This window comes from Symphodus melops, assembly GCF_947650265.1.
Source record: "Symphodus melops genome assembly, chromosome: 16".
Lineage (NCBI taxonomy): Eukaryota > Metazoa > Chordata > Actinopteri > Labriformes > Labridae > Symphodus > Symphodus melops.
In genome coordinates this window covers 17,289,196-17,303,113 of record NC_136706.1, presented here as the reverse complement: position 1 = coordinate 17,303,113, position 13,918 = coordinate 17,289,196, and the positions used below count along the sequence as shown (strand labels likewise).

Genomic DNA, 13,918 nt, shown 5'->3' with positions numbered 1-13,918 from the left:
ATTAAGTGTTCGTGTTAAAGCATTTAAATGACAAGGGCAGAAGACTCCATTTCTTATCAAACAATGGTAAAATGATCACAGAGGCCTTTTGCTGAAGATTATCTACATTTCACATGAATGCATTTCTTACTTTTGTACATTTACTGATTGAAATTCAGACTACATATGTTCTATACTCAAAGGAACGGTCTTGGTCAAGGTATCTCAGTGAACAGGATCTCTCAGGAGAGATATGCGGTACCATGACTCTATGCAAAAACCATCCCCTCGGGGGCCGCCTGTAACGAACTGGATTTTCCCGCGATTACTTTAGCCCTATGGCTAATTACCTTTTGAGAAGAAAACATACGCCTCCTCATTAATTCAACTCTTGGCAATCTATCATAATTACTGCCAAATAAGTTGTTGTTATCACTTCCATTTAAATTAGTGGCTGTGAGTCGGCTTCCATAAACCTTTCCTGCAAAATATATGCGCATAGTCAAGTCATAGAAATGGGTAAAATACACTAAATAGAAACATGTGGTCACGACTGCATTGATTTGTGCTTTAAAAGAGTACAGTCTCCAATGAGTCAACCCAAACAAGTCTGTTATTTTAATACTACCTAGCATACTGTCAGAATAAAATGAGCATACCTTTGTAACAGTCCTCTCTAAATTTTGTTAAAAGGTTTGTTGCATTTTTTTCAGCATCAACATTAAAAAAAACTTTTTTTTTTTCAGTACTTACATCTCAAATATTTCCAACAGGCAGCAAACACAGAGAAATTCGTCATTTTATGGATGTAAACATAACGTGTCTTTATTGTTGTCGTGGAAACAATGGATGTCACTGGATCAAATACTGTTTCTGAAATCCCTTACCATTCACCATGTTGTGCACTATACAATGAACACACTGTATTGTAGTGGTGTAGAAATTCTGACTGACCATGATCATACCCTATAGTGCACTCATTGTCTGGGACAGTCTAAGTGTAGTGTTGTGCCTGTGTCCATTCTCTTTGATACTGTATGTTCTCTCTAATAATACCAGAAGCATGGGGGGGGGGATTGGATGCTGAGCCAAAGAGAGGAAAAATGGCATTGTCCACATTTCATTTAGAAAGAACAGTTGTTGATTTGACAATATTGATGTAAATATTTTCTTTATGTCAGTCAGGGGGTTGAACCTTGTGTGTCCGATATTTTGTAAAGAGTTAAATATCTGTGGAAAGCAAACGAAGAAGCCTCATGCTGCTCTCTGATATCCTCGGTGTTGATTATTTGCTTCAGTTAAAAGATAGCTTTGTTTTTTCAGGGCCATCTGTGTCCCAATCCTGTTGAGACAGCGCACAGTGATTCAGGATGAGAAGCGGATAGGGAGAAGGCCCTCATATCAGTTCTGGCTGCTGCCCAGCTCTCTTTGACATGTCTTATTAGTCAGGTCTTTAAAAGCCTCGGCCTGCCTTCCCAGGCACACTCCTCCCCAATATCCCTGATTAAAGTGCGACTGAAGCTCCCAGAGTAGAGCCAAGTTGGCCACACAGCGTTTATGTTGGGTCATGCTCATTACTCAGACACACTGCCAGTTCCACCGCGGCTGGAAGCAGAACATAATGGGACGTATCGCAAGCCAAGAGATTTGGGAACTTTGAATTCAATATGGGACATCTTAAAAGAAACTAAGAATTGTGCTCCTTTGACACAAACAGTCATTCTGGCTTCCTAATATGCAAATGTACACTTGGCAATGCTTGCAGGAGATTTGCTGTATGAGTCTAGCTGGAGGGAGTTGAAATGTATTTGTTAAGCTTTGAAATAACATCACAGTTCACGGTCTGTTGATTTGTGCATGTTTATAGATTTCAGAGACAAAGGACATGGATGCCACCAGCTCTTTAAGGTGACAGTGGAAGGATTAAAACGTGCACTCCATATACAGTATATAACACCGTCAATGTCTGTAAAACAGTTATCTGGATTGAGATTCTAAATAAACTAACAAATTAAAGAAAAAAATAATAATCAGGATGATCTAATGATACATAATGTTGCATTTCCTGTGACTATTAATCACAAGTGTGTCTCTTATTGATGCCTGTCTTTAAAAATAAAAGGAAGACAATTTCAGACAGAAACAAAATTTATTCCACACAAAAAAAAGCTGGAGGATATTTTAAATTGATTGATGCATTAGTTTAAGTTTTTAATATGCAAACATGCCACGAAAGTGCAGAAATCTTTTTTTTTTTTTTTTTTAATTCCCGAGTTGTCTGCAGGTAACGTCCGGTTAAAATACTGTAGGTAAAAACAAATGAATTGAAATCATTCAGATTAGGCTGGAATTGGATGAAATTGTGCCAGCTCTTCTTAGTTTTCTGACAGAGCAAATGGTTAAAAAAAATAGCAGACAATGACAGCACTAGATCACAAGTGGTAGCACTTATAAAAGTGCAACACTGTTAGATTGGTGAGCACGTGCACTGTACACTGCCCGTTTTCTGTCACTTCTTCATTCTTTCACACATTTTCAGCCTGGGCTCATTAGTGGTAGTTATTGTGTGTCGCGCTGGATATGTGTGTGAAAGTAAACCGGGGTCGAAGAACGTGTGGAGCATTGAGTAACATTTCACAGCTCATTTGTTGTGGTCTGTAGAAGCTGCTTTTACTGTACGTTTACCGTGGAATGGGAGGAGGCAGTGATGAGCTGACGGTGGGCACCCACTGGTGCGTGAAGGGGTCCTCCATCCTGCGTTCTCCTTTACCCGTCTTTCTCTAGTTTTCTCCTTTATTGTTTTACTCCCTCTAATGCAGGTTTGTGCGTGGAGTTCTGTATGTATTTGTGTGTCTATCTGAGTGTGTGTGTGTGTGTGTGTGTGTGTGTGTGTGTGTGTGTGTGTTTTGCCAGAGACCTGTAATCAAAAGTCGCTGCACATAAAGGGACCTCTGGTCATTAAGGAATTAGTGGGAGGCTAACGGCTTGTTTAGTGAATCAATTAGTCTAAAATTTGAACATGTGGGCTCATTTTCATACAGCTCTACCAGGGAAAGTCAAGGTTGTACTTTGCCTCTGAAATTAACTGACCCTTTATGACTCCACAGTCCTGGGTGGCTTCTTTCTTTGAATTGATTGTTTCTTTTGTCTTAAAAGCTTATTTTTGTCTATAAAGGGTAAGATGTTCGGAAATCTGGATCTCATATCTGTAATGTTCTTTCATGAAACCTTTGGTTATTTGAATCACTACGGATATTAATCCATAGGCACGTGTACAACGACACACACACACACACACACACACACACACACACACACACACACACACACACGTAAGTCCATTACACACTTACTCATGCATCTGGGAAGTCTCCCTGGAGGGATGTGCTGTCTGAAAACAAACTGACGGTGTTTAGTTTCACACCCTTGCAGACACATCCATGCACACTGCTCTGCTGAAAACCTGACTAGGCTCCATGTCGCTGATGCCCGCCTTGCTACATCTGTGCCGCCTGCCCCCGCAAACTAGAGCGGTTTACATTTGAAAGACAGCACTCACCCACACAGGGGAGGGAACGCACAGTCATGCACAAATAGACAAAAAAGAAACATATTCACAGGCTGTCTTGTGCATGCATGCACATGCAGAGTCACAATCTCACCGTTTCGTTGTTACTATTCAAGCATGGTTTTCAGATCTAATTTGTAGCTTTATTATTGCATACGTTCAAAACATAAACAACAAAAGAGCAAGAGACATCTGCATGTACATGGCCCCCCAATGTGCACATTTTCACATGGTGATACAGTGTTTTGTCGCTGTTTTGATGTTCAAAGTGCATCCTGCATTCACAACGCTTTATTCTTCAGTCCCCTTTCCACATTGTGATGTTTTCATTTATTTGGTTTTGTTCGTGATTTGAATTATTAGAGTTGTGTCGCATTTTTCAGGGAAAACAAAGAGGTGGAGAAAATTGCAGAAAAGACAAAAATATTTTTGAAACGAAAGACCCTAAGGGGACAAAAGAAAAGCTTAGTTTTTTGGAGTGGAAATCAGAAAGACAATCAAAGTTTGAAATAAAAGTTAAGAAAGGCAAAGATAACAGGACGCCACAAGAAGGCACATCCTGTGTAGGTAGACGTAGAAAGTGACATGAAGGGAGGGAAAACTGAGGCTAAATAAACTCTGTGGTTATTAGACACAGGTGCATCTATGGTGACACAGGTGAAGACAATGAGGGCAATCAAAGTGGAGGCAAACCAGAAAGGGAGGAAGTAAGGCAAGTTGGCAGGTATTTTTGGGCCTTTTGTACACACGCAAACCGCATCGTAGATCACTGAAAACGCAACCTTTTGGAAAACTCCTTCCAGGGTGAAGATTTTCAGAAACTCTTTTAAAGGTGTTGATGTGCAGACGGGGTAAACAGAGTTTTTGGGCTTGTTATATCACACTGTGCTTGTTTCTCTTCCGTTTGACATCATTGTGCAATGCACTCATTTTTTTGAGATTAGAGCAATAGCAGACATTACCAAACCAGCGCTCGCACTATGTTGATGGGCAGAGGCGCCGAAATGGACAACTTCATAAAATGAAAGAGTCATTGCAGAGGATCGGAAAGAACATTTTAGCATGTGTAGGATTTATTTTATTTTTTTTGACTCTGCATCCTCATTGCAGCCTTAACCGTGCGTTTTTTATGTTTTCATGTGGGCAAAGATGTTTTTTGAGAATTCGGCATATGACATTGTTTTTTGAAAGGAAGGAGGCAAGAAGCACCGGGGATAAGAACTACAGAATAAAACAGGCATCACTCAAGACACAACTCAAGAATGTTACAGTAACAATACACACAGGACAGAGAGGAGCACAGCGATTAAAAAAAAATGGAGCTGTGTATTATTGAGCACAACAAAGCTCTCGCATATTTCCCTTTAAAAAAAAAAAAAAAAAAGACAGTCTAAACTCGTTGATTAAACATTTAATTTGCTGTTATATTACAAGAACTGTTTTAAGAACAGTGATTACTGACTATGTGTTTTTACTGGGATACATGCAAACAAAAGATAACAATGTCATAGTGACAAAGGGAAAGTATGTTTGTAGTGGGTGGCACAAATATGAAAGACATAAAAGCGAGCGCTCTCAGGAAGGTGAGATTTATTCTCAGTGGCGGTAAGTACTTTGTACAACACCACATTGTGAGACATTAGTTATACCAGAGCTGTTTCAACAGCTTAAACACTGGACCTTTGCATGAAATATGCATCACAGACTGCTTTAAATATACATGGACCAAAATGAATGGCTTTTACAAAAAGGACCACAGGGAGACGAGTGACTTTAGACAAAGAAAAGAATCATTTAATGGTTATTTCCAAAGTGAAGAATGTTTTATGCTTTGCAGTGTAACCTAAATGACAAAACAACAACAATAATGTACATGAAACAAGACAGCTGTTTTTAGAACATGGTGTTATGCATCCTCAGAGGGCAAAAAAAAACCTCTTCAAACTGCCAAACTAACTCACTGTTCCCATTGTTATCCATGGGTTTGCAAACATGAAAACTTAATGAGAATATAAGAGCAACATTTTAGTATGAGTCCATTGCAGCTCCCTTTCACTTTTTTTCCCAGTCTTCTGTGTTCTCCTCAATACGGTGACTTGAGAGGATAAAAATGTTTGGCTGGAAGTGCGGCAGGCTTTTGAACCGCTTCACTCCTAAAGCCCAGGGAGGCATTAGCATTGTCTGCCGGTGGCATAGTGACTGCCTCCTTAGCTGCTCATAAAAGCGTGAATGCAAAAAGAAACAACTTCTGAAGGGCAATGGAATACTGTAAAAACTGAATTTAAAGGATTTGTGGCCTAAAAAGGGATTTTTCAAAGAAATTAGAGGTGTTGTGAAGGAGAAACTTGGGAACTACGGAACCGCAGATGGAGGCTGGGAATGTGCCCATTTTGTTTTACCATCCCTCGTTCTCAGAAAGGCTGCATATTTTCACATATTTATATATACAGAAAGGAAGAAACTAATCTAGCACCTAATTTTGGAAACCAAATAACTTGAGAAAACCTTTTAAATATTTCACTAACATACCACATAACATACCACCCAAACATCCTGAAATGAAAGCAGAAAGTGTCCCTCAGATCAGAGCCAGAGTGTGCAAAACTTGGAAGATGTCACTAATCTTGTTGGCTTAATCTCCTTGGGCAGAGCCAAACTGGCCCCAAGGTCACCTTGGTGTCTTCAGGCATTTTGAGATAAAGATCCAGGAAGAAGCCGGATGCCAGTCATTGTCAGTTAAAGCCAACGCTGGTAACTGCGGCACAGATCCAAAAAAGCAATAAACCATCCAGCGGCGCAGCACGAGGAGTTTTCTTCTTCTTTTTACATTTACTCTGACAGGTAGAAGCTGCATTAAATTGTGCACTTGTTGGCGAACCTATCACTGCGAAAGAGGTCAGTGGCATATTGTAACCAGTGTTGGATAAAAGGAAAGACAAAAGCAAGATTTTTTTATTTTCTTCTGCAGAATTCTTGTGTTTTCATCTCTTTAGGATTACTGCCTTCCATCTCTCTCATATATATATATATATATATATATATATATATAGATGAGAGCTCAGACCATTTTTTTTTTTTTTTTTAAATGTCCTGATGACTTCTGGCTATACCTGGTGCTTAGTGATATGACCTCTCGTTGCCCTTTTCTCTCGACTATGGAAAGCTAAATTCTAGTCTTTAACAGATATGAGGTGGATTGGATTGTGTAATTCAAAGTAACCACACTAAGCACATTTTAGATCAAAAACATTCATACTGGTGGATTATGAATCAGTTTACTCAGCAACAGAAAATGCCATGTTAGACACATTCTTCTTCTTTACATTCCATCAACTGATACTCTCATTGGACATCCATTCAGAGTAGTATGTAAATGAACATTCACAGTGGTTGATTCTCCTGGAAGCTACATCTTTAAGGAATGAGGCAGTCTTCCTCTTTGTATCTATATGTCTGAATGGAGCACGGAAACTCTCCCTGGTGATTAACTCGAGAGCATGAAACTATGCTGTAGTACCAGTTACAGAACATTCCTCAAATGTATGCAGGAGCCATGAGCAGCATGAAATTGAACCATGTTTTCATTTTCAACAACAGCCCCTGTGGTTGTTTGGGAGTTCAAACTTTAAAAAAATAAAAAAAAAACAAGACAGGAAATGGAATGACACTTAATAGATCCTTTTAGTTTCACATTTAAAATATTTTAAGTCTTTTAGCTGTTCACCACTTAAGCTATCAGTGTCCAAACATTAAGGACAGCAATGTTTCAAAACTCAACTGGATAAAATGTCATGATGCCGGTTTAGCTTAGCAAAGTGTTGCCAAGAACTTCCACCATGCACGTACCTGAGAGTTTCGCTCTGGTACAGCTCCGTGCTCCTTGGTCCGTCAACACCCACAGGCAAAAATATAGAAGCCTTGTGTATCTGCTGCAGAGGCCTCTGGACTACTAGAGCTGGAACAGAGCTGAGATGCAATGCTGTGAAGTCCGTTTGTGAAGCACACACATTGACCAGAGTTTGAAGAAAAAGTTTTCAAATCAGCTCAACTGCCATGAAAGATCAGACACGTAACTGGTGAAATTTTGCAGTTAGCCCTATATACAGAAGTTATAGTCATTGACACCCCCACCCCCCCCCATTTGGAAAATAAATTGAGGTATATTTTTTTAGTCTGACCAGATGTTATCCTTTTACATATTTGGCTGTCTCCACTGTCAACAGGCTACTCACTGTGATGAATTAATAAGTTGCCTGATGCTGTGAGGCAAATAAGAGCGGCTGATAGCATTCCTAATGAGCTAGCAGTACCTAGAAACTGCATGGATGGCTGGTGAATATCAAAAGCACCTTTTGTTCACCGTGGCCGACACAAAGAGTCTTTTGGGTCACTGATTTTGTCCAACAAGCAGAGTTGGGATGTCTGATATGAACGCTCTCTCCCACACAGTTTTCTTTATAGAGCAAAACTGAATGTTACAAATTACAGTCAAAAGGACAAACTTTTAGAAGTCTTACTTTTCTTCATCTATTTTTGTAAAACATTTTCGTCCTCTTTCTGTCTCGCCTTTGACTGAAACATTCATAGACAAGCATTGCCTGCACAAATATGCAACACACTCGCACACTCTGCCTGAGGTCAGATTCATGCCCCGACAAGTTGAGAGAATTCATTGCACCGGTTAGGACTTGATGTCTGTTAATTAATTCATTGGACCTTAGCAGGGAGCTGTGAGCAGAGCTGAGGTGAGGAGATGGCGGCAGAGGTGGTGGTGGCGGCCGCATCACGGCTCGTGAGGGGTTTTAACTGAAAGGGGAATGAGGGAAGTAATCCACTGAGTGCCTTTAATGTAATGAGTCAGCCTCGCTTAATGGAGTCCATTTGAGGAGGAAGGAGGTATAGAAAGAGTAAGGTGGCGGTTTGGGAGGTCTGCAAATGTAGCTAAAAGAAAGGCTAGGTTGCCAGACTGATGGATAGTTTTCAACATGGTTTGTCCGGTTACTTATATTATATAGTATTAAACTGACAAACATGCTCTTATAACAGATGAGAACATGACCACAACTTCCTGCGTGATGGAAGTGTGTTACATTGGGGCTTGAGGCTACATGTGACACTCTTTTATCTAAAACAGAGCCTTTGTTAATGCTTTCAGAGTGGCTTTATATTCGCCCTGTGGCTCTCGATTTTCCTGCACTGCCAAGCCGCGTTAGCCCAGACAGTTTCCATTTGACTTTGAAATCAGAGCTAGCTCACACACACACACACACACACACACACACACACACACACACACACACACACACACAAAAACATTTACAAACTCACAATATCCCCCCTCCTCAGCCCTGCACCTCTTTAGCATAGTAGGTCCTGATTTAAAAAGAAAAAAAAAACCCTGCCCTAAATTCTCATGTTCCCTTGTTGCATTCAGTGACATTATACGATAAGTTTAATGAATGCAAAAGGATATCAGTGGCAGGTTTTTTTTGGGTTGCTCACGCTTCTTCTCTGGGACATGAACCTTGTTTATTTTTTTTAACAGTAATAGAGTATACCAGGTTAGGTTTCACAAAGGGCGGCACCCGCACCACAACCAAAGGATTGAGGGTTCAATCCCCTGTAGTCACATGTCAAAGTTTCCCTGGGCAAGACACTGAACCCCAATTTGCTCACACTGTTGTAATTTGGCTATACTGTGCTGTTGCCATGACAACTTGGGCATGAATTAACTAGAGAGTGAATTGTTTTTTGGCCTGAAAAGTAGTCCGGTTTTATTGTTTTAATAGAATCAAAGAGGGAAATAAAGGCAAACCTCACACTACAGAACAGTCTCACAAAAAAAAAAAAAAAACTTGAAGCCTATGTTCACACCTGATTCCCTTCACTCACCACTCACAAGATTGCTTTTTCTCACCTGTGGAATCTAACAAAGCAGAAAGTAAAGTTACATGTTTTCTCAGGATCTGGAGATGACTTGTACTGAGATTTCTGTTGACAGTGATTTATTGGGGCCCTATTTCTTCAGTGAAAACTTTTCACGCCCGCATCAAATGGGTACAAAGATAGGAAGTTGCTCTTAGAACTGTTAGACATTTTGCTTCTGAGCTACTTTGGATTCCCTTTAACATTGCTTTAGAGCAGCAATGGTGAAAATGGGGCTTAATTACAGGGGGACTCAATGCACAAACGTTTGAGATTTATCACACAACTCTTGGCAGTTCAAAGCAAAACTATCTACAGTTGGGAGGAATAGAAAAAAAATCTCCTGATAAGATTTTTTTTAATTTTTTTTAAATTAGGTAGATCGTTATTTTAATTAACATTTTCTACATATAGTTGTCCAGAAAGGTCTCGTTCACAAGATTGGGTTGTTATCACTGATTGAGGGTGAATATAAAATGTCAATGGCGAGCATGAAAGCAGTGCAGTTGTGACACTTGCTCTGCTTCCAACGCCTCCTCAAGAGTCAGGGTTTGTATTATTCATGTCTTCCGTGTTGGTGTCATATCTGTAGCTCCTGCTGTTGTTGTGGGCTCCTCGTCGCCTGTGTGTTCAGATCTGATGATCTGTCGCTCTGCCAGGCAGCTGTGTTTAATCCAGGTCAGCTGCCATCTTACCCTGCTGCTTTCACGGCCTGTTGGAAATCTCTTAATTGGCCCTTTTTTTTAGGCATATAAATGTGTGATTTTAAGTGAGGGAGACAGACTGTCACTAAAGTCTCATCTGGGGTTTTTTTTGTGTTTTTTCTGGCACAGTTTTAAGGTTCAGGGAGGGTGCATAAGACCAGACACAGAGCCAGATGTGACGAGGACTTCTGGCTTTGAAACAAGTGACATGGCTCTACAGGGAGGCCTATTTGCTTCAGCTCTTGTTGCAAAGCTTAGACAAAAAGTGTGTTTGGTTTTGTCATGTGCAGTGGGATTTGTGTGACATTCATACGCGCAGGCCTATATGTGAAAATGCAAATACACGTCTTCTTATTCTTCTGACAGTCACAGTGAGCTGCAAAGTACAAGATGTGGGCAGTAGGACTACTCCAACTGCTTTCATGTCTGTAAAGAAAAAAACAAGATGATTCACAGGACATGTTTTGGAGGGTCTTTGTGCAAATGTGTTTGGGTAGCTGGAGGCTCAGGTGGTAATCGTGTGAGGGTGATTACAGAAGGCCAGCAGTTAGCTGCCAAACTAACTGTGTTGTAGGCTGGGAGACAAGCACTAACAGATGAACAGCATTGGAAAAAATTAACATTATTTTGAAGTATGCTAACTTTTTAATGGAAAAAAAAAACAACAGCTGTGCTTGTGCTTGTTGTAGAATGTAATATCCCAAATGAATTCCTCACACCACAAACTACATTTGTTAGCTGACAGTTAAATGGGGTTTAATTGCAGAATATTATAATTATTGTTTTGCTTGATTTTTTACCTGGCATTGATGTTTCTGTATAGTGTTGAAAACTCTTTTTATATCGGCAAAAATATAAAAATATATTTTTATTGACATAACTAAAACTGATTGAACTGAAACCTTTAGCTAATCAATAAAACATTGAATGCAATTACTAACCATAAAAGACAATTGTTCACTGTAAAGTTTTGTTCAGAATTCTTCTTTTGAAGGGAATATTTTGGGATATAAATTCACTGTTTCAAGTGGATGAACTTTAGGGATATTTTTGGGACACAGTTTTTCTGATCAAAAATCAGCTGTTTATTAACATGTCTTTCTTTCTGTTCTCTTGTCTCCCCTCTTTTTCCTCATGTATTTTCTTGACTCTTGTACCTTCTTGTTCATTTGCCCTCCTCCCAAACTAAACCATCTCCATTACATTCTCCTTCTCTGTCTCCTTCGATGCAATCTGTCAATCTAAACAGGTCCCCCACCAGTTGGGCGCGCTGACCTTCTACCGCTATGAACAGCCAATTGTAGACTACTGCCAGGCCCATCAGCCCCTGCGGCTCAACATGGGCTATGAGGGACCCCCACAGGGCCTGGAGGGCCTAGAGGACCTGGGACCATGCGATAGGGGCACTATACAGACTGTGGCGCTGCCCGCCGTACCCTCTGCAGCCAGCATAGGTGCCCCTTTGCCAGGGCCTTGCTCTCCACCACTACCGCCCCTCAGACCACCTGTTGAGGGTCCAAGCAGTGGTCATTACCCTACTATCGAGCGCACAGGCACACTGAAATTTGGACGCTAGCAAGCTGAGCCTGGTCAAGTGGGGCAAGGGCCTCTAATTCACCATGACTTTGAAATGAAGGGGCAGGCGGGCCGGCTATTCAGTGGGGCCTTGTTTTCAGAACAAGTCTGTGAACTAAAGGACAATATATTCAAATTATGCCTGGAAAGATCTGGAGTCTTGAACAAATGGTCTCCCTCAGATACAGTACAGCGGGAGAAATCCCTTTCAGATCATTTTTTTTCCCCCCCAACTCACTGAATAAAAAAAACTCCTTACTAATGAATCATCATGGGAAGTATGGCAGGATATGACAAACTTTTTTTTTTTTTCCCTTATTTCCAAATCAGGTTTTTGCTATATCCCAAGACAACAACATGGGGCACCTGCTCCCAGCAAAACAGACTCTGCGCTGAGTCGAGAGTGAAAGGGAAAGTGCAATAATCCCAAGTCCTTGATCACAAAAAGTGACATGAGATGGAAAAGGATACAATATGATGAGCAAGGGGCTTCATATTGAGATTATTAACAAAATATATATTCAATAGTTTTTTTAACAACCATTATTTCATTGAGACTTCTTTGTTAGTTTTGTTTTTCAGATGTGGGATTTGGGTTCCATTAATGTGCATGTCAAACCAAAGAGTTTACTTCTATATTTTTTTCTTTTAATACACATAAGCTGCTTTATTTGAGGGCATTCTTAAAATGCCCATTTGTCTAAACTAACCTCTCCCAACTCACATTCACAATTCAAAGTAAATCCCCTTGTGGATTCAGATGAACTTGGCTTGTCTTAACAGATTAGTAAAGTAATCATTTGAGACATCGCAAGTAATGTCGTGAAAGTAAATTTGTAAAACATGTATTTATCATGATTATGTATTTGAACAGATCCTTCCGACATCAACTCAAATGCTATCCATCAGCTTGCCGATGCTTTGAACAACAACAACAATAGGAACACTTTTAAATAGATACTATGCTTTGTTCAACTTATTTCTTCAACATACAGAGACCCTTTCTGCGAAAATATAGGGGGTCTTTGTATTTGAGGAGATCCCAGCTAAAGGGCCCACTATGCTTGAAAGAGGTTCACGTGGGGAAACAATGTGGTAAGATAAGTACACGAGAAAGCAAAGTATTGTACATATCCCTAAAAAGGAAGGTCCTGTCAACTGATGGTCTGACCACTGTTTCTGCCCCAGTTAATTGGATCCATTGTTGAGTCTGTGTCAGACTTTTCAACACACTGGACTATAGTCAGAGCACCATGGATTGGAAAAGCCCTGGCAATGTGCTCTCTTCCCCTACAAAGAACGACAGTGCCTGGTGGTGGCAAGTTGAACCAGCACCTTGGCTTTTCTATGACCTACGCATGAACCCTCGGGCTGTACTGGGAATACTGCTGACTCATCTTTTATTGTCCTGAAAGTGTGTCTGCCGTGCAGGACTTTATTGCACTAGGTTACCCCTTTGGCCACTATGTCAAGCACCACTTCTCCATTGACTTATGGAGCTGATGAGGACTTCAGATAAGGCTGTGATAGCCTGTCATCTTTGGCTTTATCCAAGCAATGCTCTGAGGTCAATTTGGAACATGTCTGTGGTCACGCACTTGGGAGTTGCGGAGATCATGCTCCGGTCTTTCAACAGGACAACGACAAATGAACCTTCAGTGGGCCAAAATGTCCTGTGAGAGTGGGAGTATCCTCAAGATAAGACAACGATAAAAATCTTTGTTTTATTTGATTAGTTATTTTGTTGTTTTGGCGTGAAGCATAAGAGACCATTTTTGAAGTGTTCACAGATGATGTCAAGAAATTCTATGAGACTAATCCATGGACAAAATCAAATAGAACTTATTTATCGTGTATATAGCGAATCTTTAAGGAAGAAAAAAAAAAGTATGAACTGTACTTCTTCTGAAACACAAACTGCTTGTGAACAGAAGAGGAGCCTTATACACTTTCCAGTGGGAATCTGTTACCTACAGTAGATGACTCTGCGAAGAGGTTCCCACTATATTGCTCCTGTTGTTTCAATGATAAATATTTTTCTATCTGCTCCCGACACTATTCTACCATAAAACTGAAATTAATAAGTTGTTTTCTCAAAATCAAATCATTTTATGAAATCACAGAAGGGAAGATTGGGAGCCCTGATGTTAGAGCGTCAAACTTCATA

At 40.3% G+C, this 13,918-nt stretch overlaps 1 protein-coding gene across 2 annotated transcripts in view; it reads left to right on the top strand.

Moving 5' to 3' along the window:
* The window catches only part of LOC306836524 (leucine-rich repeat transmembrane neuronal protein 4), a 100,225-nt gene extending 86,602 nt beyond the window's left edge, over nt 1-13,623 (top strand). Inside the window, exon 3 of one of the 2 annotated variants that reach the window (XR_013780788.1) lies at nt 11,426-11,492. Coding sequence is in view for 1 of the 2 variants with exons in the window: in XM_079363657.1 (XP_079219783.1) it covers nt 11,426-11,752 (327 nt within the window). In the remaining variant the exon portion in view is untranslated. Of the gene's footprint in view, nt 1-11,425 lie in introns of both variants that reach the window. The other variant, XM_079363657.1, reaches the window with a different exon arrangement.
* The last annotated feature ends 295 nt before the right edge of the window (nt 13,624-13,918 follow it).